General features: G+C 42.2%; 1 protein-coding gene across 5 annotated transcripts; it reads left to right on the top strand.

Moving 5' to 3' along the window:
• The first annotated feature begins 1,236 nt into the window (after window positions 1-1,236).
• Window positions 1,237-27,114, top strand: LGMN (legumain). 5 transcript variants are annotated; one of them, XM_080594223.1, is made up of 15 exons: window positions 2,287-2,768; window positions 5,627-5,715; window positions 6,704-6,885; window positions 14,624-14,721; window positions 15,599-15,680; window positions 16,717-16,802; window positions 18,654-18,729; window positions 19,127-19,189; window positions 20,091-20,157; window positions 21,847-21,965; window positions 22,644-22,733; window positions 23,367-23,564; window positions 24,241-24,411; window positions 25,534-25,601; window positions 26,363-27,114. In XM_080594223.1, exons 3-15 carry the CDS (start codon window positions 6,748-6,750, stop codon window positions 26,400-26,402), a joined length of 1,296 nt encoding a protein of 431 aa, XP_080450349.1. In that variant the 5' UTR covers window positions 2,287-2,768; window positions 5,627-5,715; window positions 6,704-6,747; the 3' UTR covers window positions 26,403-27,114. The 5 variants fall into 5 exon arrangements, with proteins under 5 accessions (XP_080450346.1, XP_080450350.1, XP_080450349.1 ...); XM_080594220.1 differs by lacking the exons at window positions 2,287-2,768; window positions 5,627-5,715 and adding an exon at window positions 1,237-1,391; XM_080594224.1 differs by lacking the exons at window positions 2,287-2,768; window positions 5,627-5,715 and adding an exon at window positions 2,049-2,169.

Raw genomic sequence — 27,114 nt, 5'->3', positions numbered from 1 at the left:
CGTGCCCAGCAACAGCATCCATCCCTCCCCTACACAGGCTTCCCAGCTGATTCGAGAAGGCTTGTGAACTTCCTTTTCAACACTGTCAGAGAAAAAAATCACACTCGGTGGTAAAAATCTGAGTGTCTTTAGAATGTGTGTCTGATAAGTTTAACCGAGATGCAGGTTCATGTAGGGATCTTCCCACCTGATATTTTTCAAAGTGAAGAACGTCCTGTTGACGGTTAATGAGTGTAGAATCCATAGACAGTTATTTGGCAGCGACATCATCGTCCTTTTCAGAAGAGACAGCTGACACAAGGTGTATCCACACAGCTCAGCTGTGACACACAGCGTGAAAAACACCTTTGGACTTGGAAGGCGGGTCGGCGATGTTATTAAGCAATACTAGATGGCTTTTAGGGCTGGTGGCTAGTGCTCAAAGCACAAGCATAGCCCGTGTCTAAGCCTAAATCAGACTGAGGGGAAAGGAAGGTTTAGGGTTTGATTTCTTCCTGCTGGATAACCAGCACGACGGTCTGTGTCAAGTCAAAGAGGCCATCTCTGAACCAGCCTGAATTTTAACAGCATGATGGTGTCAGGACTGCGCACTTCTACAAAATACTGATGATTAACGCATACTGACCTTTCAAATTTATGAACCTAACCAAAGCTGAGGTGGTGCAGATAAGACAAATGGCAAATTCAGAGCAGAACTATGACTTTCTGCAGACATTCAAAAATGTGGTTGGCTGCTCACAAATCATAAGCCTGTTTTTTTCAAACTGATACTCAGTGTGACGGAAGCAGGTGTGCTCCTCTCTGGGTGGTTAATGGGGCAAATAGCCTGCGGGCTTTTTTTTCTTTTATTTTCCTTCCCAAAAAGGATTTTTGCTTCTCTTGCATAAAAAACAGAGATGACTTTACAGCAGAGTTTCTCAGCTTTTTTGGAAGATATAAGAGAGAAAACAGGGAGCCACCAGACCAGAGCCCCGCATCTGTGTGTGGAACTGCCTGCAGATTCCTGCACCTCACCAGAGCCAGGGGGGCGGCTCGGCCGGCCAGCTCTGCTAAAACACCTCGGGTCGAGCCCTGGCCTTACCGTCCTCTTCCACGACTTTGGGAGTTAGCTCGGCGATACGCACGGCCCACGCCGCGGCGCCCCGGAGCCGCGCGGACTACAACTCCCAGCATGCCTTGCGCGCCAAGCCCCGCTGCCCTTGATGCTCGGGGGAGCGCCGGGCATGCCGGGGCGCGTAGTGCGGCGGGGCGGGGGCGTCGCGGCCTCTCCCCCGCCCGGCCGCCATTGGCCGGGGCCAGCCCCCGCCCGCCCGCCGCGGCCCGCGGTGGCCTCGGTGCGCCCCGCGCCGCGCCCGCCGCAATCACAGCGCCCGCGGCCCGCAGGCAGCGCGGTAAGGGCGGGCCGGGCCGGGCCGGCAGGGGGCCGGGGCTGGCGGCGGCACGGGCTCCGGCCCCGGCCCCGGCCCCGGGCATCGGGCGGGGGGAGCGAGAGTGGGGCTTGGGGGTCCTTGTTGCGCCGTGGGGGGGTTAATGGCTCCCGACGAGGGGGCTAATTACCCCCGTAATTAGCGCGGGGCAGCGCGCCGGGGGGCTGGGGGGCGTGTGGGGAGCTGCCGCGTCAGGCAGAGCTGCCGGGTTCTGTCCCGAAGTGCTCGAAATAACGCCGGGAGCGGGTCCGGCGGGCTGTCACCGTCACGGCAAGCGTCCTCGCACAATGCCTCTTTTTATTTTATTTTTATTTTTTCCCTCTGGGGAATGGTGCCGCCTCTCTGCTGCTGAGGGAAAGGAGCCCGCAAGCAGCGGGATGAGTTCAAAATTGCTTTCGGGTGCCTTGATTTAGCGTTTGAAATGTTCTAAGTTGTTCTGAGTTACCGTGGTAATGAATTCTTGCTTTTGCGTTACAAACGGCTCATACATCTTCTGAAGGTGTATTAGCCACTACGTGCATTAGTCCTAATCAATTAAGCTGATTCATTTACTTGTAGTCTCTGTAAATAATTGTATTGCGACAGAGACCCTAATCTCCATCTCCTTCAAAACGTAGCTTATCGGAGGCTGCGGTCATAAAGACTTCTCCTTCCTCCTCTGGAAGCGTACGAAGGGAATCAGGCTAACTCTGCAGGGGCTGAGGCGGTTCTGGCGCTTCAGCCTGCGGGCCGGACAGCACAAGTAGGTAGAACATTGCTGGCGGAGCTCTGCAGGCATCAGGTTCTTGTGAGGAGGGCTGCCGCGAGTCGCGTGGTTTGCAGAAATCAGCGCCGAAATGTCGCGGGGACCGGCAGCGTGCAAACACTAGCTGGGAAAAGGAATTGCGCCTTGAGTCTGAAAACTAAAAGGTCATAAAAATGTTTTGAAAACTAAAGGTCATAAGAACAGCAGCTGAAAGAAAAAAAAAAAATTCCAAGAACTGGAGTGATCAGCTGATTAGCTAAGGCTGTTCTTTTTCTCCAAGATTGTTGTTAATTCATACGAAGGGAAAATGTGCATACGGCTTCTGTTTATGCAGCTCTTAGAGGCTGTGCTTGAGCTATTTGGAGTTTAAGCTACTGAGGTGTCAACATCTCTCTAAACACCAGTGGAAAATACTTTGATCAACACGAGTACTTTCTGTAGCATGACCTGGTATCTTGCTGCTCTGAGGCTTTTGATCTTAGTGGAGCGCGTCGCAAAGGAAAGGCTGGGGACGCAGAGGGAGCAGGCTGCTGGCCCGAAGAATTATTCTAGCGGACCTGGCTGCTTCCAGAGGCGCTGCTAAGCATCCCTCTGTAGTAAGTCAGGGAAGTGTGCTAGCAATGCCATGCGAAATGGCTAAGGGACCTCAAGGAGCACGTGCAGGTTTTAAGAGGTGAGTGAATTACTCAGGTCACGCTGCTTACCGGGGCCGTGCAACTGTGCCTGTACATGCCGTGGTCCTGTGTGCGTGGATTGGATGCTGAACCTGCCATGTCTGCGAGATGTGCCTTTCTCCTGACACGGTCTCCAAAGCAAGGTTAACTCTTCCACTAGGAAGACGAGGAAGAGCTGATGAAATCCTTTCCTATTTCTGGAGGGTCAGCCAAAGCTCTAAAATGGTCTTGTGAATTTTCAGTTCTGCAATGTTTGATCAGTTGATGACGATTGATTCAGTTCTGATCACATTTGTTTCGTGTAGTAAGATTCCTGCTTTGCATGCGTTTAGGGTGGCTTGTGACAGATATTTTATTCCTTGCTTTCAAAAAAAAAAAGGCTGTTTACGTGCCTGTGGTAAGCTGGTCAGCCGAGCTGGTTTCTCTTCTAATACAACCTGAAGACATAGCATGTGACGGGAACTTTCTCTTCTCAACTGTGGGTCAAGTACTCTTTCAACACAACCCAGAACGCAATCTTTTTAAATTGCCTGCCTGAGCAATCAAAGGCTTTCTTTAAGCCAAGCAGAAATATGTATTTATTTTTCTCTAGTGTTTGGAAACGAGAAATGGAAGACCTATTCCCACTGCACGTGTGTTTAGTGGTTAAGCCTATCTTAAAAGCTGCTCGAGAAACCTTGGGGAACAGAACATTTGTTAATTGTGGCTTATTAATGCACTGAGATGTGTCTAGGCTTTTTTTTTTCTCCTTTCTATTGTTAATATGATTTAATTATAGTAAAGGAAAAAGATAAGTGGGATTATGTCATTAGAGACTGTAAGAGAGGAGTGTTTTCTATCCTAACTAATCCATGACAAAACACGGGTGGCTTTCTAATAACACAGTACAAACATCGCTTGGCACTTGTTTTCCCGTCACTTCTGTACCATTCCCAACCTTGTGTCGGCAGAGATGAGAAATGTGAGGATCTGCATATCCTTGTGCCGCATGGGAGGCAGTTCAGTTCCTTGTGGAGGGATTGCCTGAGCGGGCTGGTAGCTTAGTCGTCGTTCAATATTCAGTCTTCATTCATTCCTCTGCGCTGCGGGGCTGGCAGCTGGAGCGCCCGTGTCCTGCTCACCTGGGGTCCTGGCGACAAGAGCTCTGCGTTAGCGTGGTCCAGGCTGTGAACCCATCAGCTGAGACACTCAAACTGTTTCCAGTTCAGCCCATGGCCCTCAGTAACGTGTTTTCTCTGAAGCTACTCCGTCGTGTGACGTGCCAGCAGCTGCCAGCCAGCAGCGGCCGTCCCCGTGCGCTGGGTGCCTCTCTGCCAGGCTCTGCCCTCGCACCGTGCTGCCCGGCGAGCGGCTGGCAGTGCCGCGGCTTCTCCTGGTACCCACTGAATTTGAATTTGTGGTTTGCATCTCCAAGAACTAAGCCTCATGTGGCAGGATCTCCAGCCCTTCAGTGATCACTTGAACTGGTTGTTTCCTCTTTGCGCTTCTCCTGTAAGTACGAACAATTTTAGCTGGAGAAGCGAGAAGTTATGCTTTAATTAACATGGACGAGATTTCTTTGAGTGAAACAAATGCTGAGCTTTGAGGGATCTGTTCGCATGAAACTTGGCTTTATATTCCAGCGTGTCAAACTCAGTTAAGATCTCTATGTGTGCGGTCTAAAATACATTGATTTTTCTTTTCTTGTCTAATATTTCAGGAGTTAGGTATCCCTGAAACTGAACGCTGGGGAGGAATAGGTTTGTTAGTCCATGGCATGTTTTGGCACTTGACAAAAGTTTTGAACAACTTGATATGACTCTCAGCCATGATATAGGCAATGGAATAGGTGGTGGTTTTTTCTGGATGTTGTAGGCAAAGCCCATCTTCAAGGCAGTTGTTAGTGTGTTATCTGAGCCGTCTGAAGAAGTGACGAGGTAGACAAGGCAGACGTGGCATACAAATTCTATGGCAGCACCATGACAAGAATTTACAACTGCAGCTCAACATGAGAGATTGCAGTTGTCTATCAAATTGCAGGAAATTACTGCTCATTCCGTCATGTAAATCTAACTGCTGAAGTAGCTAGTAATTCAGCAAACCGTGTATTGGTAAGTTATCAAGTATTGTTCTTGCTCCCAAATCTCGTGCTTGCAGGCAGCGCCAGCAGTGGTTTATTCCAGAAAGATAAGTGTACTAGATTCGAATGAGTTTTTGGAAGAAGCGTTGTCACAGCAATTAACATTTGGTTCTATTTTTCCTTCTCTGTTCTGGAGTTCACTGGTGTGGTAATAGCTCTTCCTGTAGAATAAACAGTGTGCTAACGTGACTTCCTTCACTTGGTGCTAGCTCCATTAAAAAGGAAAACAAAAAGTTCAAAAATATTTATAATGTTTCTTTCCTGTTACTACCTACATTGCTTCTCTTGGTGACGAGAAGATCCAGTCTCAGAAAGAGCCATGCTACGTGTTACCTGAGCAGCCTTCACCATACTCAGCTGCTTTGGGAGCAGGCTGGTTACTTCGCTGTTTCAGCCCCGTTTGAGGGGCTGCACATGGATGTTTCTGGCTGTGTGGAACTGATATTGCGTAGTATGGTAAACCAATACAGACTTCGATACTGTTCAGTTATTTGGCATTGTGGCAACTTTGGCGTTATGCTTTCTGATCACACAGTACGTTTGGGGAGTTCCCAGTTTTTGTTCCAGAAAAAGCCACGCTAAGTAGACTGTTCCACCCTTACAAAACCTCTTACGTGCGTGTGAGCAGTGATCAACCTCCAGAATCTGTTTTTGTAACCAGACCGGTATCAAATCCCAGCCAAGAGCTTGCAGTTCTTAGAGGGACTTTGCTTTAGGATGGCACGTTGGATGCAGCAGGCTGTGTGACAGGTAAACATAACCCTCCTCCTACTCACCCCCGACCAAAAAAGCAAACTTTTTGTTAGATATGGTCAGATGGTTTGGTTTTATACCGAACTTAATCAGACGATCAAGGTGCTCAGGCAGCCGACTAGTAGGGACACTACCTGTAGTCCTCTTAAGAAAGCAGAAAGTGCCATTTCTGCCTGGACTTGAAACTCTTCTCTGGCTCTGGTTTTCTGAATTTGGGTTCACAGGCTCAGACCTTACTCTGTCACTGTGCAGCTTGTGCGTACGCTTAACCATTGTGCAAAATAGATGAGAATACTGCTCTTTCATGTGGTACCCGTTCACATTTGCTCTCCACCAGCATAACAGGTTGCACAAATAGCGTGAGGCTCTCACAGCCTGCACTTCCCCCCAGCCTCAGCAGCGAGGGCTGTGTCTTGTGCAAAACAGCACTAAGGGCTGTCCCCACCCTTGCTGGCGCTGTGGGCACAGAGAGCTTTTGTGGCCCTCTGACCTTGCACTCCCGAGCAGTTCTCCATGTCTGTGTATCATTGTGCCCACATCACCAGGGATTTGACTTGATGGTACTGGGCTCGTTGCCAGTCAGTAGAAACCAGTAAATTATCCAAGCAGAAAAGACCAAGAGAACGGTATTACCCTGAAGAAGTTTCATCTGTGAAATGCTTGATAGTGGTACTTGTTCTGTGTTAGAGATTTTAGTCACTGGCAGCTACTATAGAACAAAACAACCAGAGGGAGCTGAAAGACTTGGTTGTGCTGTTCAGAACTGCTTTCAGTTAGATTTGAAAGCTGACAGAAAAGTCTTTTAACTAGTAGCAGCTTGGTGCTAAGGAAAGATCTGACCAGAAATTACACTGTGGGTTGAATTGTCCTTAAAACGCACGCACACACAAGAAGGGCATCTAGTTGTGCTACTGCTGATGTTTGCTTTGGGTTTGTTTTTCTGACTGATGTCCTCTGATCTATTTCTCTCAAACTTCTTCACTAGGGATTTTTTCTTCCTCCCATTTGCGGAATAAATAAAGAAGGGAGATGATACTGGAAGTGGTTGTGTTGCTGGGCTGTGCTCTGGGCATCAGCACGTTCCCCCTGGAAGAACCTGAAGATGGAGGCAAGCACTGGGTGGTGATCGTTGCAGGTTCAAACGGCTGGTACAACTATCGACACCAGGTAAGGACCGCTGGTCCCACATGCTGACACTGACCACGCTCCAGAAAATGCCTGCCCTGGGATGTGCAGGGAGATGGTAGCTACCTAGGTTAGCTCAGCCCTTACGTCATTTGGGCAAGTGCTTCCACTTCTGGACTTCCAGGAGTGTGTGGAGTATTCTAAAAGAACAGCAACAGGAGTGATGCACAGCCTGCGCTTTTCTTGTGATTCTCATCCCAAGAATTACCCTCTGCTTTTCCTTCTACTATCTGAATTTATTTGCTTACAACTTTGTCCAGCCTTTCATCTTTTGAAAAGTTGTCGTTAGCAGTAGGAGGTATATTCTTCCTCTAGTCGTACTTCTGTATCTTGGGAGACCTGTATCATTTAGGCTAAATATTCCATTACCACGCTAGAGCATCTGACCCCAACTTGCAGGTGAATAAGTGATGTCTAGAATTAAACCTCATTTTTGAGAGACATGCATGTTTCTGTCCATTTGATTTCTTATATCCTAACATTATGAAATATCTCCCTTTCTTCTCTGCCAGCAAAAGTCTTGGCTAAGGCTGTATATCTACAGTATGTTTTTGTAGGGTGAAGGACAAGGGTTCTTTTTAGCCTGAATCAGTTTGCTCACTGTGTTCTAAGGCAAGCAGTTCGTGGCTACAGACTTGTGCTGCCACAACAAAGACACAGTGCACTGGGGTGCAGGGTGGAAAGAGGAGAAAAGGAAACAGGAACTCTGAAAATTGACACTGCTGTCAAAGCCAGTGTTGTGGAATTATGGTCTGGTTGCGAGTGTCAGGATGGACAGGACTGTGACTTAACTCTGATTAAGTTCAAGGCTTATAATCAGCAGTCAGGAGACTACAGCAGTTTTTTTCCTTTGGGGAATTCTTGGGCAATCCCTTAAACAGATTTCATCTACGCTTAAACATGGTCTTTGTTAGATGGGAACATCTTGCTTTCATGGAGAACACAGTCCATTTAATTCTGACTTAAAGCATACATTTGTATGTTTCTAAACCTTAGAAAAATATTTTACTAGGCTATTGTTAGTTAAGGTGGAACAGAGACTGACACACTAGTGTACAAAACCTGTATTTTAGAAGTTAGGCTGTAGTAAATGTTCTGGGTACATATATCGAAGTGACCTGCTGAACTCTTGAAACTTCCTAAGTAATGATTATTCTACAGGCAGCTGCATTAAAAATATAGTGAGACCTTATCTTCTTCATTTCTGTGGATTGAGAGAGAAAGAAACCTACCATGTGTTTGTTGTGCATGCTGGGTTTTATATTTATGCCTCTCCTCCTTCTCTGCTCACAGTTGGTTTGGTACTTTCTGTGCAGTAATGAGCTTAAAGCTTGGTGAACCAGACTGACAACGTTCTTGCGCTTGAAGAAGAACCTGTTACTGGCAAATGCTAGCATAATGCTTGGGCAAACTGGCTTTAGGGATTTTGGCAGCTCCTTGCGCTGTAACCATTACCTGATAACCATAGGTGATATATTATTGGCCTTATCATAGACTATTCCTATTTCAAATGAAGTCTGAAGGAAGATATTTTTAAAGCTGAAATCTCAACAGAAAACAATTGCAAAAACACTAGTGTTGTACTTATCACTGCCCCTCCTGGCGTGGCTAAGTGTAATTATTCTGAGTTGTGCTTTGGTTGTTGCATTGCTCTATGACCAGTCTCATTGGCTCCCTTCCACTAGGAGGAGTTAATGCTGTAACATTTGTTCTTAAATAAAATCACTTTTTGGAAGCTGTGGTTCACGAGAATTCCTTTTCTGCAGTGGCCCAGGCATAGAGTTTTTAATAGTTCTGCGGGTGGGCCTTCAGTAGCAAGTACATCTGCCAGGTGTAAGGAAGTTATGAAGGACACAAGATGTACGCTTAAGTATTTGTGTCCAGTGCTAAGTCAGAATTTCACACCAGCAAAGTAACTTTTGAGTGTGGTCACTTGCTGATAGTTTAGTAAATACTTTTCAGGGTTAGAAAATTGGGAATGGGGTTTCTTTGAACACCTTCATTTCTGGAGACAACATTGACTAGCAATGCAAAATATCTGTAATATTTAAATCCTAGAAACGTCTGTATTTTAACCTCTACCTCTTGTTTCAGGTATAGTATTAGCGTTTGGAACAAAAATCAGAACACCATTAAGAATCCCATCAAAGTAATGAAATCAGAGCCATAAAATAAGAGAGTCAGCGTGAAGGATCCTTCACAATGGGATTGAGCTCCTACCGATCTGTTCCGGGCAAGTCAGTGTGCCGAGCTTCTTACAAAAGAATTAATTCCCAGGAGGTGCAGCGCGTCAGAAGCCTGTGCTGTCTTGTCTAGCTGCCTCTTTTGGCCAACCTTAGGGGCTGGGCAGGAGTGAGCAGCCACGGTAGGAGGGCATACTGGGTGACAGGCCCAGCAGCTAGTCAGGGAACTGTGCGCTTGCTACAAAGTGTAAGCTGGAAAAGGGTGTCTCAGGTATCAGAAATTGAGGAAAACTTTTTCCCTGCAAAACTGGCTGAACAATAGATACTTTTGAGGAGAGTTGGACAGAGGAGGAAAGGTACTGCAGAGAACTCAGGAGTTATTACAGACTTTTAGAAATGTTATGCAGACTGATCACTAAGGTCTTTGCATGTGTTAGTAGTCCCTACTTTCCAGCTAGGAAGCAGAAGCACTGTGTTTAAATGACATGTTCAGTGGAACCACAAATCAGACTTGAACTTCCAGTCCTGTATTTCATTCATCACGAAAGTTGTGCTACAGTGAACATACAAGTTTCAGTAGAATAATAGTTTTCAGTAGAGTAATACCTGTACTAACAGAAAACTAAGCAGTGCTTCAGAATTGCTGATTTCTTTGCTTGATTCTTTGTAATTCTTCTACTTTCCAAAGGAGAAATTGCAGAAGAAAATACATTGTACTCTAATTCGCTTTCCTCCTGCCCTTGCCTTTCTTCTTCAGAACCTCTCTGATCTAGCCTGCATACAAAAGAGTTTGTAGATGTGAATCTTCCTGTAAGTAGATACTCAATGTGACTGTTACTTGTTACCAGACTGGACACTATTTCCTAAATGCCACTAAGCACTCATAATATCCCTTTGTAAGCTGAAACCTCAGCTGACACATATCTGGGTTTCAATTGCTCAGTTCAGCTGTTCGGTGTACAGTTAATACATAACACTGCATGTATGTGTTACACTTAATGTTTTGTGAGCTCCAGTTGTTTTGCATGCTGTCTGCACACAGCACAGTCAAAACATACTCTGCTACCTTCCGCAGTAGTTACCTGGTGACAGGATGTGTTCGTCTGACTATGCAACCATAAAAGGAGGGGGAGAAGGTTCGCTTTCAAAAATGTCTCTAATTTCATACATGAAAATTTGTTGGGAAGGTAGTCCATCGTTGAACACTGTACAGACTCCAGGAGCAGTACATTTGTAAAGACTGTGCAGACCATGCAGAAATTTAGTTTGCACCTGTAACCTCAAGGAATCTGAAACTCCTTCTAAGACTTATCTGTCAGTGGTCGGAATCCGCTGTCAATGGTGCAAACCTCAAGTGTAGGCAAGATAAGGAAAAAAACCACTGTTTGCACTTATCTATACTTCAGATTCACACCTTGCAGGGTACTTGTTTTCTGTTTTGATGCATGAATTTGGACTGTTTCCACATCAGGATGGTCAAAACTTGTCTTCTACAGTTATCTGATCAAGTTCTTAACATAAATGTTAAATGTTTTGTATAGTATACAGCCTAATGTGATAGGCTCCCTGTTATTACAGAGCTAGCCTATGTATAACCTTATGCTTGGTGATTCTCTGTTCTTCAGTGTTTTTACCCATATCTTTACTATTTTTGATTAGACAAAAACAGTGTTTCTTGTTCTTACTGCTGTGATTGTACCAGCTAACTCCAACCTAAAGTTGGTTTTACAAATAGATCAAGAGGAGAGACAGACCAATTCTGTCTGGATACCCCAAAAGGCAAAAATGAACAGTGTCAATGGAGAAGCCTGCTGTGAAATGCAGTCCTACTAAAGGCAGAGCACATACTCAAGGAGGAAACATAGGTTAAAAAAATCTGGCAAAATTAAAATGCTGAAAATAGAAACTTCTAAATTTGCATACATGGTTTTATTTCTGGTCATTGTTTTTAGTCATGCACTTAGTGAGCTTTATGGGTCAGGGATTGTACTTAGACAAAATTTTGGACACTCTGAACCAGAGCAGTTACTTTGTTCAGGACGATCCGTGTAACTTCTCCAGTCATTCAGTTAACGGACATGAAGGATGCCTTGGCTACTCAGCTTCAATTAGCTTTTCCTTACTGTGCTTATCAAATTGTAAGTGAAGCTATGGGAAAAGCTTTCCTAAATCCTTAATACAGTTGTGGGTTTTGGCTGATTGACTGATGGTTAAGGACAGGAATGAAGCATGGCTGACATTTTCAGCCCCGAGCAGAGCAGGCTGAGGGGAGGCCTCATGGCGGCCTGCAGCTCCCTCACGAGGGGAGCGGAGGGGCAGGCGCTGAGCTCTGCTCTCTGGGGACAGCGACAGGACCCGAGGGAACGGCATGGAGCTGGGACAGGGGAGGGTCAGGCTGGGGGTTAGGGAAAGGTTCTGCACTGAGGGGGTGGTCGGGCACTGGGACAGGCTCCCCAGGGGTGTGGTAATGGCAGCAAGCCTGCTGGAGATCAAGAAGCGTTTTGACAACGCTCTCAGACCTGTCAAAAAAAAGAAACAAAAAAAACACATTCTGCTCAAAAGCTGTGTCACTCAAATGTTTAAACAGATTTATGACAGAGGAGAGTGAGGATGGTTGCCTTTTTGTTGCCGTTGTGTTCTTTTAGAGTTTTCTCCAAATGTCCATTCCAGGAAAATAGGGGAATTCCACCTCTGATCCCCATGATTTCAAGATCTAAGAGTTAATTACTGAAGTGAATTTAAGCATAGGTCTTCCATAGCAATTTGCTGATGTAGCAACAGGTTTAGAGGAACTTGGGAATAAAAGATCTGAACTATCCCACTAACAGTTTCCGTTACGACTGGCACCTGGGCTGGGTTGCGCAGGAGCAGCTGTACAGCTATATATACCTTCTCCCTCTTCTTCTCTGCTCTTGATAACAGGGCAGCTGCTACCCACACCGAATCATGACCACAAAAGCGTGACTTGCATTTGGTGATGATTTTATACAGTAAATGTTCATAGCATTCATTTCATGTAGAAAGTCAACAAGAATAACACCAGCTAGAGACCTGGAACAATGTTAGCTGTCTCTTTTATGGTGTTATACATGTATAGCCATGCCACAAATATTTCTGGAAGAAACAAGGCTTAAACAGCAATATTTGATAGGCACTTACTGATCAACAGGAAATAGTTAGATTCACATATGCCTCCCTACTCTAGCAGCAGGCTGTTTCTATTCTGGTTTTATAGAGATTATTTTTTTCTGTGTGTGGGAGGAAACAGGACAAGCATATGACCGGCATCAAAGGTGGCTTGTCTGGTCAGCTAACTTTACACACGAAAAGTAATTTGCTCTAAACTATTCTAGCTAAGCCAAAGGAATTTTAGCAGCAAAATGTATTTTTGCTACTCTAGCCTATGCTGGTAGTACCATTGCATTACCAGGAGGCATAATTCTCTTAGCGGAAGCCTTAAAAGGTTGGGACAAACCCCAAGCAGGCATAAGTTAAGGTTGCTGGGAATTGATCAAACTGATCTGTTTCCATCCACAGTAGGGAATATGACCCATTTAAATTTACCACCAAGATTTGAGTGAGACAGGACATAGTGAGCAAACAGTCAATGAATCAGAAGAAAAAGAAGAGGAGAGCAAAAAAAGCTGTTAACGTTCATTTACAAAGCTGAACTAATTTTGGGTACTTGGGTATTAATTTAGAGCACTTCCAAAGTTTCTGTGGGCCAGCCACGTATCTATGGGAGCACAGACACTTGCTAGTTGAATATGTTGGTATTTTGTCACTATAATAAGCCTAAGCATCTCCTTGCGTTGCCAGCCTGTAGCTGTTTCTGTCAGCCTAACAGAAGCAGAGTACTATGTCTCAAGGGTGAGAGGAGATCCATGATCTGTCTACTCATCAGTCCGTGTAGAGAAGCCCAGATGAGTGTTTTCTACTACTTTTGCCCAACTTGCTTCTGAAAATCAAATACGTGTGTAGTCAAATCTGCGCTCCAGTGTTTTGTATCGCATGGGGTACCTTTCTAACTGGGTTTAACCTCTGCCTTTGCCTTGTCGAGGCAGCAGCTGCCATAGTGCTGTACAAGGAAATGGGGAACTCTAAACAGTGCAGATTGCCTGGGACAGGTGGGAGAGAGCCTAGCCTGACTCGTGTAGTAGGATATGGAACTGCTTTAGGAAGGATAGTGTAACGTTCAGGGTTGGTTGCGTGAAGAGATTTTGCTGTGGGAGAGTTCCTTAATAGTGAATGTGCCTCGCCCTTCCCAGAGCCTTGCACAACTGCCCGCTGTTTTTCAGCCACACTTAGGAGATGAAGGATTTTAAAGTGGTAGGATTTTACAGCATCTTTTTAGTTAACCTAGTGGAAATCGCTAACGCACCTAAGCCAGCTAAAGTTTAGGAGGTCCACATAAGCCACTTTAATTTGGTGTATGAATTAGCAGACTAGACTAGTTCTGCAGAAGTAAGTTTTAAAGCTTGCTTCTTGCCTACATTTGGAGTTTTTATTTGTTAGGTGAGATTTTTTCCATTAAATCTGCACAGGTTTTCTTACATGTGGTGGGTTGTAGTTCAGGAGTTTAAGTGTGATTGCTGATAACCTGTTCAGTCATTCACAGGCTGCAAGTCAAAAATAATAATAATAAAAAAAATTATTATGTGCTGAGGGCACTATGAATTTAACATTCTGGTAGAGGTTCATACTTTACTGTAATAGTGCTTTAATGAGTATTATTGTTTCTGTGCCATCAGAACACAGTTCTATAAAGAAAATGTGCTTATTCATATCCTGTACAGGTCAGAAAAATAGCCTGAATAGAAAGCCTGCAATTCTGGTTTCCACTGAAATCTATTTTCTTGCCCTGAACTTGCTGTGGTGTCACTTTACGAGAAATACATAATTAAAAAGGAATTTTTCCTTAACTAAAATTAAAAACAAAGTTTTGTTTTGTAGTAAAACAAAATTAAAAACAAACAAAAGAAACCAACAAACGAAAACCAAATCTTTGCAGAGCTGAGATTGGTAATCTGTACTTGTTTGAGCCAAGGACAGTCTTTAATGCTTATTCATGCAGGCTTGGTGCAGAACTAATTGAAATTGGTGGAAATCCAACTCCTTCTTCCTCTGCTTTGAATCTGTCTGCCAGTGCACAACGTTTTCATTTAGATTTCCTTGCAGAATTCAGAACATTGCTGAGAACCCTTTCTTAAATTTTGTTATTTATAACAAGTATCAGTTAACTTCTGGATTCTGTTTAAATAGGAATTTGAAATAGGTAGATGGAGAGATTTTAACCATAGTCTTTGTTATTAATACAGCTATTGCTAGTTAGAGAAAGGCATTGAGTTTTGGATTGAATCTGTGCATTTCAGTCCACTAACAACCCTCAATCTCTTAAATTTGAAATTAAAATACTAGGATGGAGTTCTTTTTGGACAATAGCTTGATCTTAGGTTGGCAAAGCTATTTTTCTTCTGCTCTCAAAGGTCCATTAAAGTCTCCATTAAAACCAGTAATGAAAACCTGCTTACTTCCAGGCAGACGTGTGCCATGCGTACCAGATCGTACACCGAAATGGAATTCCAGATGAACAGATCATTGTCATGATGTATGATGACATTGCAGATAATGACGAGTAAGTGTTGAACATGAACTGGTAATGAACTGTGCTTGCTACAAATATGCCACAGTCACCAATATTTTTAAATTTGTAGTAGTTTTGTAGGAACAGCTTTTAAAACTGCCTGAGATATGCATAGAGACATTTTATCCGTTAGCACAGTAAGTCTTCTTTGGAACGTGCTCTTGAGCTTTCTAAGCCTTTATCCACAGCTCAGCATCTGTTTTGGTACTGAGGACTCCAGAGCTCCTTGTCAGTTCTTCATTGTTATGAGAGCAATTGATCTTAGCTCCCAGGCATAACAGTTTTCAACAGATAACCTAAAAACACAAACATAGGGAAGCTCAACGTATGACTCACAGGCTTTTATTGAAAAGATGTTATCAGATTGATTAATCCCCAGAAAGCAGATTGAACAAGGAAGTGTATATGTCACATCCTTGGTCACTGTCTAGAGTGTGTAATTGCTTTTAATGTAAAACTGTTCACTTATACAGCCTCTAATACTGAGACAAACCAGCAGAAATCAGCAGATTTCACATGCACAGCAGCAGTGGGAGCAGAGAATAAAGGGCATTAAAGACAAGAGCGAAAGCAGGGAAATAATAGTATAACAGACCACCTGCCTGTATTCTCAAATTAATCTACACAATCTGAGGCAGGATACTTGAAGGTACTGTGAGGGTAAGGACACTGAGGCTGAGCATTATTAACTGACTGAAGTGAAAAGGTCTTTTTATTCTGCGTTGACTTAACAACACATGGTACTAGTACTCGTACTGCCTAAGGTAAGCTTGCCAGGCAGGACAGTTTAAAGGTTTTTCTAGTTGTTCTGTGGCTGTTGTGTAGCGCATTACTAATTCTTCATATTTATGTCCCTTTAAACTTTCAGGAATCCCACAAAAGGCATTGTCATTAATAGACCTAATGGCACAGATGTGTACGCTGGAGTGCCCAAGGACTATACAAAGGAGGTAGGAATGAAACACTATTCCCCAGGGAAGCTAAGGTTCAGTGTTAGCCAGTGCTCTGGATAAATCCTTTTAGACTGTACCTTACACACTAAAATGCACATAGTGTAAAACCCCCAGCTTACTCACATGCATGATTTGGCATAAAGTTCAGTGTTCATTAGATGAATGTAAACACTAGATGTTTGGAAGTGAAGCAGTGGTCATAAAAGCAAATCCTTACATTGTCTTTCATTCAAAATTGTTATAGCTCAGTCTGAAGAACAGCTCTGTAAGACGAATTGTTTCATTAAGTCAGAAGAGTAATGCAATCACTTGGTGATTTCATGATTCAGAATCTGAGTGAGTCATCAGTGCCTAATGTGCTAGTGGTGATAGATTGAAAGGAAGGGTCTGTGCATGCAACCCAGCAGTTAAGGGTGGGGGTGGTGTGTTAAGTTCAAGATGGGAAACTGTGTCAGTGAAACTAAAATCAAAATTATTTCTTTAGGGATTTTTTTATTATTATTCTTCCAGACCATACCAGTAATACAGTTAAAAGACTAGATCCAGAAATTCTTTTGCCAGTGTAATGTAATGGTAGGGACCTGGATGTAGGGATGAAGAGAGAGGTGAAAGTGGGGCAAGGCAGGAGCTTTTTATTTGGCTTCACCACCAGAACAAAAATCTTGAGAAACTATAACCATTGAGTGGCATAGTGGCAGTAAGACTTCTTTTTATCCCCAGAAATTTAAGTAGGAACAAGAATGTGGATTTCCAATGATAACTATACAGAATTAGTAAATCTTCATTCTAATACAAAAGCACTTTTCAGCTTGGCTTGTACTTTTTATTTTTTTAAGTGCTGAAGTATTGGAACAGGAATTACTTCCAATATGAGCAATACAGGAAACTGAAGAAGTACTGTTTCTGAGCATCGAGGGCCAGCTAAACTTGCTATCCGTGCATGGGTTCAGACTTTCAGAAACCATATTTCTAAATGAAGATTGTGTTGTTGTTTTTATGATCACATTTAATTTAAATCCTCTTAAATTCTTAGGATGTTACTCCAAAGAACTTCCTTGCTGTTCTTAGAGGGGATGCGGAAGCAATGAAAGGCGTGGGATCAGGAAAAGTATTGAAAAGGTAAGAGAAGTTTCATTTAGAAAATAATTGCATGTGTAGTTGTACATTGGCACTGAATTCAGCAAAAGAAGAGGGTAAATGAGAGCCTTTTACAACTCGAGAATGTGGCAAGACTATTGGTGGCAATTCCAGGTCATTCATATTAGAGATACAGTGGTTCTGGGTTCTGAAACTATCTAGCACCAACAAGCAACTGCTGATATTTGGTTGGTATGGAGTCCAGTATAAATGAAGGTATAAAAAAATCTTGAGGACAGTGTCAGCTATATTAAAGTATTTGTCATTTAGATGACAAACATGAGATGTAAAAGTATGTTGCCTATTTTCTAAGGTGTGGCATATTTCTGACAGTACTGCTAGCAGACAGTTATATCATGTTATATTTTTCTACATATACTAGTTCCTGTAAAAACTTTAAAATATAAATTTGACCATTTGGAAGAATTAGCCTAAGTAAGTAAAATTCCGTAAGTGCCTATTTCGTCCAACAGTTCAATTTAGAGACAAAGCAATGAAACAAAATAGAAGAGTCCTGCCCTGGCACTGGGGACAAAAAAAACAGTGAAGGAGCAGGGCAAGAGTTGAGTAAGTTATTGCTCTCAATTGTTTAAACTTCCTCGTGAAGAGCTGAGATAGAAAATAATCTATGCAAGTCACATTGGTAAAAAGTTAATAAATCACTGTACAGTTACAAGATTGTTCTTTTCTAGTATCTGCAATGAGCCAAGCAGCAAATATAAAGCATTCTTTAGCCTAATTAAAAAAAAATACTTCAGAACACACCTCGCCTGTAAAACCTTGAAATTATAAGTCAAATAAAGGAGTGGATATGCAGAAGGCCAAAGACTCTTAGCTGCTCAGGAAGACAACTTGAACCCAGTTACAAAAGTCTTAGTTATTTACATTTCACCTTGGCCCAATTTTTTGCACTTACGGTCAAGAGTGAGAGAGAGAAAAATGCCTCCCAGCCCTTTCTTTGCTAGGCTCTGTTGTGTGAATTTCAGTCAGTGCCCTGACTTCTGCTCTTGGGTGGGGCAAGAACTGTTTTCCTCTGCCTGAAAGCCCTCTAGAGAATCTTCCAGGTGATTTATAAGAAAAATCCCTTTGCAGATCTGGCTGTTAGGGCAAGACCTTAGTATCACAAACATGATCTATTTGATTTAGACTGCAATAAAATTCTGCTGCAAACAGTGTGCCATGCAGACCTTAGGGCATCTGTACCTGCGAGCATGCAGTGCTCAGCCATCTGCAGAGCCAGGTAGTACAAATACCAGTCTAGTGTAATGGGTGAGTTTGTTTATAGATCAGTTCTTCGCAGAGACATAGGTCAGTGCTGAGCTGGCTGTGTAAGGCCGTACAGATCACAGGAAGGTAGAACATAAATACACATAAGGATCTTATCAAAAGTTTTTATGGTTTATCACATGTTACTGGTGCCTTACCATAACTTAGTTATAAATTGATTCAATTTTTACTAAAATGCCCACAGTAAAACAGATTCCTCAGACAAGCATTAAAAAACAGTTGTAGGCCTGCCAAGTACCAGCCTCTGCCCGGTCAGCAATCAGTTTTCAGTTTGAAACATGAGGTGTAATTGACTGATCCCCCATGCTTGGGGGACTAGCCATATTACCCCCGTTTTTATTCCTCCTCCAGATACTCATTTCTTCTCATAAGCCCGCAAAATAGTATGTTTTAGGAAGAAAAATTACTACCAAGAGCATGAAGTGTTTCAGCTGCATTATTTTCAATTTTTGACATGCCTTGGCATTGATAAGCGGACAGTGTTTATGGTGGTAAAAATTAGGTTGGAGTGGTCAGAAAAATTTGTTTGCAATTTTCTCTTTACAGTGGTCCCAAGGATCATGTATTTGTTTATTTCACTGACCATGGAGCTCCAGGACTTCTAGCTTTTCCTGATGATGATGTAAGCATTTTGGGGGAGTACTGTGGAATTTGTCCTTAAAAAAAAATATATCTTTCAAGTGACATACTTAAATACTACATCTAAAACATTAAATATTCAATGCACTGTAATATTGAGAATTGGGGGGCAAAAAAGGAGCAATATTCTCCTCATTATCCCAGTTTCTGTTTCACATGGTTATGCCTTGGCTATCTAGTGCAATACATACATCATTTGGCACCATTACCCTTCTTTTCTAGTGGTAAATACTAGAATGTTGTGTTTCAGAAGTACAAAACTCTGGATATAATTAAGGGGAAGGAATAAATGTATTCACAACAGTTAGTAGTTATTACTATTAAATGAATTGTGTGTGCTGAACATCAGTGGTTTTAACACAAGCCTTCTTATTTTACAGCTTCACGTGAAGGACTTGAATAAGACTATTTGGTACATGTATCATCACAAGAAATACCAAAAGGTAAAGAAGCATATCAGAAGTTGTGTGATTAAAAGAGCAGCTGGCATGGTGGAGCACGGTTTGTCTTCAGTTCCAGTGTCATGTAAAGCACAGGGAATCTGGTACCACACAATTAAACTTGGATTAGGATTTAGAACTTACAGGACTGATCCTCTCCAGTGTTCTCCTTTTCACTTTTAGTTCACTGATGCTATTTGCAATTGATGCAGCACAGCCATAGGCCAGACTTTCGATAACGTATATATTCTGACCAACAGTGGAGAAACATCTATAACTACCGCACCCTCATAATGCATACCTGACTTGTCCTTCCTGTGCTTTGTTTGCTTCAGACTGTGCTCTTTCTACAGGAAGTTTGATATGCCTCATGTTATTCTTACAGTTACTAATGTAGCTGAAGAGACTGTACCTTTTCTTAGAAAATCCTGTGTGTTCATTTCATCACAAGTTGTTTTAAGCAGAAAAACTAATATTTAGGACATTTTGGTAGCCTTTTTTAAGCAACTTTCTGTGGTAATCTGTCTGCTATAGCTGGCTGTATTTAGGACCACATAAGCAGCCATTGGCTCCAGAAATAGTACATTTAATAGTGGTAAATTGCTGGGCCTAAAGATTGATCGTGTTTTTGATTTGTGCTTTGCACATTGGTCATTAGATTCCTATGGATTCTATAGAGACCGATTGCATCTTTTCATTGTGATTGTTTTCCCTTTTCTGTATAGTTTAGTTCCCAAAAAAGAAAAATGGATCTATTTACTTTCATGTTTTGTTTTTGTAGCATTATGGATAGCTTTTGTTTCAGTGATATCAGGGCAGGCCATGTAACTACAGTTGAAAAACACTGAAGGACTTTCCTCCATTTGCTCGTGGAATTTCTTAAGGTCTCTGATCTGTTTCATAGATGGTGTTTTACATTGAAGCATGTGAGTCTGGATCTATGATGAATCATTTGGCTGATCATATCAATGGTGAGCAATCAGTTAACTTAATGGGCTTAGATTTCTCAGCCTGTCTTAGGCAAGACCTAAACAGATACTGTATCAAGGAGAGGTTGTAGACACTTGCATGTATAGCTTTAGCAGGGATGCACAAGAGTTAGAGAAATTAATGTTTTCCATTTATGAGAAGTTCATTTTAAAGAACTAACAGAGTCCTAGAAAGACCATCTAGGCTTTCAGTTTCTTGCAAATGAGAAGTTGAAAAAGTACTTCTTTTCAGAAACTACATGGTTGCCCTTAACGGGTAGCACCTGGTTTATACTGACATTTCTCAGCTTCGGCGTTATTTAACAGCAGGGGTGAAGTTCCTGCTGATGGTTCCGTTAAGTAGCAAAGGCAGCCATGGTACGTGATTGCCAAACAGTTTGCTACCCTGATTTGGGCAGTAATACAGGAAGTGGAACACTGAGTTTTCAGGGTTCCTAATCTCTCTGCTGTAGAGCTGGGAGCTAAGCCTTCATTAGCATGAGTCACAACTTTTTCAAGCTCTGCTTGGTGTCTGAGAGACCAGATGCTCTGGCTTTCTCATGGTTTTGAAGCTCTGATTCCAGGGAAGACCCAAGCGCATGCCTGTCCTCAGCTTCCTGGGTCTTGGGCCCCGGAGCAGTCTGGCAACAGCCACCTGGACTTACACCCTGTCAGGGATTTACAGAGAGTTCATGCAGAATGGTTCATAGCTGAGATTCTTCAAAAACGCTCAGTGAATCAGCATGTTTCAAAGTTTATTCTGTTAGGAATTTCCAGTCTGGTGACTGGTTTTATTACTAGCTCTACTACTGATTTACAAAGGTGGAAAATTAACAATTTATGTATTACAAAAGGAGGCTGTCTTTGCCGGCCTTCAGTTGTGACCTGCAAAGTTTAACTGGTTACTTAGTAAGCATTTGAAAAGATGCTAAGAAAGAACACTTTACAGCACGGACAGGATTTGAGACTCTTTTTGGCTATTAAACTGTAGATACCCTCCAAGTGGAAACAACACTTTAGCTATAGGAAAAACATGCACAACTTTTTTCATTCTGAAACTTGGACTTTTCTTCAGTCATGCAAATATGCTATGAGTTGACTTTGGCAAAAGCCACAATGGCTTTTGTATTAATATCTACAAGGAAGTGTTTAAAATATTTCTGTTGTGTAAGGGAAGACTGGAAATGCTGTGTTTGGGTCAGATCTTGTAGAGGTTCGTTTAGCTTTTCCCTCAGTGTAGAGTGTTACCCTGGAGAGAATATTTCTTAGAAAAAGAATTTTCTGGAATAAAAAATGATTTATAGGATTTATTCTAAGCTTGGAAACAAATTCTCATCCTTGTAATTAGGAAAATGAATATATAGGCTGTCAGTGTTCATTGTCCGGCAGTTCTTTGCGTAGTAGTTTTTAACAGTTTTTTCCCCCCAGAAGCGCTTATTCTTGTTTAAATGCCCCAAACCGCACGGTTGGCAGCAAGGAAGGAGCTCTGAAACAGCACTGACACTGATGAACAAAATGGCTTATAGGCTTCTTTCCTTCCTGTTATTTAGAAGTAAATGATTGACAACCAAAATTCTTAGGCAAATATATCGTGTGTATGTATTATATATTTAGTATATCATAAATCATGGAGGGGGTGGGGTGTTTTAAAAACAAAACAAAACCAAAATCTGCTTTCCATTGGTCTTACAGTTTATGCAACAACTGCTGCCAATCCCAGGGAGTCTTCTTATGCATGTTACTATGATGATGAAAGGCAGACTTATCTTGGTGACTGGTACAGCGTGAATTGGATGGAAGATTCAGATATGGTAAGTTAGTAGATAAAGTTTCTGCATTTCCATGCATGAATATCACTATGCTTAGGAAAAAAAAAAAAGAAAAAAAAGGAAAAAAAGTTCTTAAGTTCTTTTAAAGGATTTATGAAAATCTTTGTTTTCGTGTGAGACTGAAAACAACCAATTGAGTTGAGAAAAGTATTTATCTACTATTCAGAACCATATAATCTTTATTTGGGCAACTAAATTTATTTAAATGTATTATTAGATTAGAAACTGTCTAGCTTCTAGTTTCAAGTTTACATCATCTTAATTTACTAATCTGAGACAACATATCCAAATTTGTTAAACAAATTGGGCAGTTCAGTAAGTTTTACCTCTTCATCAGAGCTCCTTAAATACTGAACTGTAGCTAACCCACTTGCTAGCAGCGTGGAAAACAGCAATATTGAAACGAGTCTGGGATTCTTATGTGAGCCCCCTCCCTTCTTGCACATTTGCTGAGAGATCAGGTGGTCACTAAAAGCAATTTGGGAGTATCCTGTCCAATTTTCATTTCCATTTTTACTTCTACGTCTTTCAAAGGTTGTATAGCTCATGCCCTATACTTCCTTCTACAAGCTGGCACCCAAGACCTTTTCCAGGTTTCCTCACATTTTTGTAATAGGTGAATTTAAGTAGTTGTGGTTACATGGAAGTTTCTTCGTGCAGGAGGATCTAAGAAAAGAAACGCTCCACAAGCAGTTTCAGCTGGTGAAGAAACGCACCAACACCAGCCATGTGATGCAGTATGGAAACAAGGTATGTATGTGAGTGGGCTTCCTGGTCAGATGTATTTTAGAACCTTTTCTGCCTTACACATTTGTCCCTTTAAAAACAATGTAATCTGTTGATTTAGGAAATGAAACTGTTCATCGCACACAAAAAAAATCCCTTAGCATCTAAGAGCTGATGATACTGATGCTAAAGGAAATACAGGATACAAGTTGTCCTCCAAGCTCTGCCTGTGATTTAACTCTTCACATCAATCAAGTACAAGAAGTGTGGTAGTCCCTTCCAGGCATATTGTGAATATTCATGTAATGTTTATAAAGCACGCTGTTCCCTTGAACGGGAGGAGCTAAGAGGTGATACATCATTTATAACAGTCCTGTTTATTCAGCGTGTTTATAGAAATACTTTAAATATTTGTCAAAATATCAGGTAATTTAATGTGACAATATTTTTCCCTTTAGAGATTTGGAAATAAAAGTTCCTAGATATTTGGCAGCCTTGATCTTGGAAAAAGGAGGGAAAAAAAAATTTACAACCCTATGAACTTCTTTATTTTTTCTAATAAAACAAGTTTAGAGATTTAGCTTTGCACAGCAAAGCCAAGACGCACTACTTACTGGAGCTTCTCGATGGTTTATTTGTTTATTTTCTAACTTTCAGAGTATCTCCTCTATGAAAGTGATGCAGTTTCAGGGCATGGGGAAGAAAGCTGCCCCCATTTCACTGCCACCTGTAGAACACTACGACCTGACACCTAGTCCTGATGTGCCTCTTGCTATCATGAAACGGAAGCTGATGGCTACCAATGACATGTATGAGGCTAAGAAGATTGCTGCAGAGATGAAAACGCACCTGGAGGTAAGTAAAGAAAACCGAAACTAAATGAAAAGCAAACAACAAAAAACGCCACTACACTGCGTGTAAGGTCAGATTTATGTCAATAATAAGCAATGCCAGAAGCTGCACCCCAGAACCAGTGGGATTTTTTCCAGTTTTTGCAATTTGTAACAAAATTACTCTTCAGACTGGTAACCTCTGTTTGATGGTTTATTCTTCCTTAAAATTCAGGGATCTGTTCCCTGAGGCATATTAAGTAGTAATTATCAAGACAGATGTAAGGAAATGCGATAGTCAACCTCACAGCTTGTATTGCCAGGAAATTCCCTATCGCCTTCCATGGAAATTCTTGCTGGGAGGAGTTATTCATTGGTATTAGAGAAACTCTTGTCACAGTAAAAGTGAAGTCTTCCAGATCAAAAGCTCCCGCAAAAGCGTAGCCAGTGTTGGTACTGTCTTCTGGCAGAACTCCAGAAGGAGGATGAGTTATTTTGTGCACCAGGAGTGTTTTCGTCTCCGTAGTTTTCTTTTGTATGTTAAGAGACAGATCCAGACGATTGTGCCAAATATAAGAGGCAAAACTGAATCCCTTAAAGATCCAAAGAGTTGAAGGCCAAGAATAGTTTAATGAGAAATTTAATTCAAAGTCTTCAGATTGGGGCTCAGAAAAAGCATGTTCTTCTTGTTTTATATTCAGGCTAAAGAATTTATCAAGGAATCCATGCGGAAGATCATTACGCTAATAACAGGATCAAGAGAACAAACCAACCAAATTCTGTCAGACAGATTGACCATCAGCAATTATGACTGCTACCAGTCAGCGGTGAACCACTTCAAAGCTCATTGCTTCAACTGGCACTCTCCCTTGGTAAGTCAAGTGTTAGATATAACCTGATACACATACTGGTAAAACAAGCACGGTAGTCATAAGCAGGTCTGCAAAATCAGTTTTAATTAAAAAGCTAGCTTGGGGGCAGTCTTACAGCTTAGTTTTGGAGAAAGGATGACTTGTTTTTGGAAGCAGGAAACCACTTCCACCATGCTTGTAGATGAAGATTACTAAAAATACCCTTAGTAAAAAGCAAACAAAAATACTTTCTAATAGTTAAGGGTATCCCTTCAGGAGCTCCTTCCCCAGAAATCCCAATATTAAGTAAGTCATGTTGTATTTCTGCTTAAAGCATCGCTACTAGTAAAACAGAAACATAGCACCACCACTCTGACTTCACAGTACATTCAGATTTCTCTATTCTGATTGCACGTTGCAGAGGTCCTTGCAGTAGCCTCACTGATACTATCAAGATATCCGTGATATCTTGGGGTTGAACTCCCAAGAGCAACTTCTGTTTTAGGGCTTTAATTACCCTCTGTTCTTCCTGGGATCCGAGCTGAGGACCAAATCTTGTTGTGCTAGGCACTGTTTAGCCAAGAATAACAGAGGTCAGTTTCCATTCCAGAAAACCCAATCCCAATGTCAGGCAAGGTAACCTAAGCAGACGGGTGGGATGAATCAACAGCAAAAAAGATTGATTTTAGCAGAAAACAATGGAATTAGCTGCCAATTGAACAAGATGTAAGTACTATTTGCAAATCAAAAGCAGAAGCAATCTCTCAGCTGGAACTTCTAATCAGCAAGGCTACTAGGAGGTCACATAGCTCTGTTAAACTTTTAGTTCCTCTTTAGAGTTTTGGAGGGGGCGGTTGTTTGATTGAGTTCTTTGGTGGGTTTTTGTTGTTTTTTTTTGAGTGCAATTGGTTAGGTAGGTGGGCCCTTCCTAAGGGTAATGTGTAGCAACAGCTGAATTTACCTAATGAAGTTCAAGGAACGAAGTACACAGAAGAAAAATCTATTTAGTCTAGTACTAGATTATCAAGACTTGCAAATAAGTGCCTTGAATGTTAATAGCATCTCTAAAGTACTTCCACAACTTAGTTTGCATAAACAATAACTGCTCGTCATCCTGGAAATCATTAACAACGTTTATTTCAGTATGAGTATGCCCTGAGACAGCTGTACGCCTTGGTCAACGTCTGTGAAGGAGGATACCCCATTGACAGGTAAGGAGGTTCCCAGGCAGTCTGCGTAGTTTTGTCTGTGGCTATAAAAATGCAGAAGCTAATAGGATGATGAAGCGTAACGCTACAGGCTTCTCGTGTATTCTCTCCTCTGTTGGCCATTCTGTTAATAAAGTTCTGACTCTAAAACTATGAATGCTAATTTTGGAAAACACGTCATTGTTATTCCCTCCCACTCATAAGCACCCAGTTCCCCAGTAAGCCTTTAATTTCCTTGTTGGAAACCCTCAGGTGAAATTAAAGCCAGTCAGAGGATCCCACTGTATGGCATAACTTCAAAATAGCATGACTGATGGGTTGTACAGGACATGGGTGTTGCCCTGTAACTTCTGTACAATGTCACACTGAAAATGAGTTGGGAATTGCTGTATTTTCTCCTCTGCCCCCTCAGCTGTTGACTCGGAAGACCACAGCACTTCTGGGTCCTCATCCTGCAGCAGGAAAACAGGAAAATAAGGGTCCAGGCTGAAGTGCTGGGGTAGTGGCAAGGGAAGCATGGTGTTGAAATTCCGATTCGGGAGGGTGTAGTTCGTGTGAGGGGACGGGAACCTTGTGAGTCACGCAAGCAGAAGAAAAGGGAGGGAGGAAATCAGAGGGGTAGGGAACGGGAGGGAGGACTGGTAGTTTAGGCAGAGTGAACGTGCGAACCAGAAGGCGAGGAGCTGCTTTGCCAGTCAGTTTGGGAAACAGTGTGAGAGGAGAGAGCCTGAAAAGATTCTCATTGTTATTGTTCTCTGTTGCAGAATAAGCTTGGCCATGGATCGAGTGTGCCGTGGATATTGACGGAAACAGCAGCCTTGCAGTGCAACCCTTACTGCAAGTGGTAACTTTTCATAACTGTAGTAATCCAGACTTCACATGCATGTACCACGAAGAGAGTCAGCCACTGTCCTGGGGCTGTGCTGGGAGCCGAGGCCACGCGCAGTACGGCACTTGTCAGCGCTCTCCCCCGCATCCCCCCCTGCCACCAGCCCGCTGGTTTGGCAGAGCCTTTTTGTCAGACCACGCGGAGCTTCAAGACGGATGATTTGTTTTGAAGTGTGATGCTCTAAGAATCTCTGGATGAACACTACAAGCCACCAACAGTGATTTGAAATCCATGCGAAATTTAAACATTGACTCAAGTTTTGGAAAGCAAAGTATACTATTGCTAAGCATTACTTTTTTTTTTTTAACGATGTTAATGAATTCATTACAGTGACTAATTTACAGTTTGAGTGAAGAAACCAAAGTTTGTTCTCTAAGCTTTAACTCCTTAACAGTTTAAAGAAGTGTGTTGCATTCAAGAACTATCAAATGTTAACAGCACAGTTCGAGTGTGAATAGCAAAAACCTTTTTGGGTAGAAAGCATTGTTTCCCAAAGAAAAACCACAAGTATCTAATCTGTAAATAGAGTGCCAGTATGCTATAATTAAATGTATTTACACACAAACCTCATACAGTTCAGGAATTGTCTGTGAATAAAAATAAAGTTGGCAGTTTCATCAACCTACA

The sequence above is a fragment of the Anser brachyrhynchus genome (genome assembly GCF_964034855.1).
Source record: "Anser brachyrhynchus genome assembly, chromosome: 5".
Classification (NCBI taxonomy): domain Eukaryota; kingdom Metazoa; phylum Chordata; class Aves; order Anseriformes; family Anatidae; genus Anser; species Anser brachyrhynchus.
Note: the sequence above shows the minus strand (reverse complement) of the source record. Positions and strands in the feature narration are given on the sequence as shown.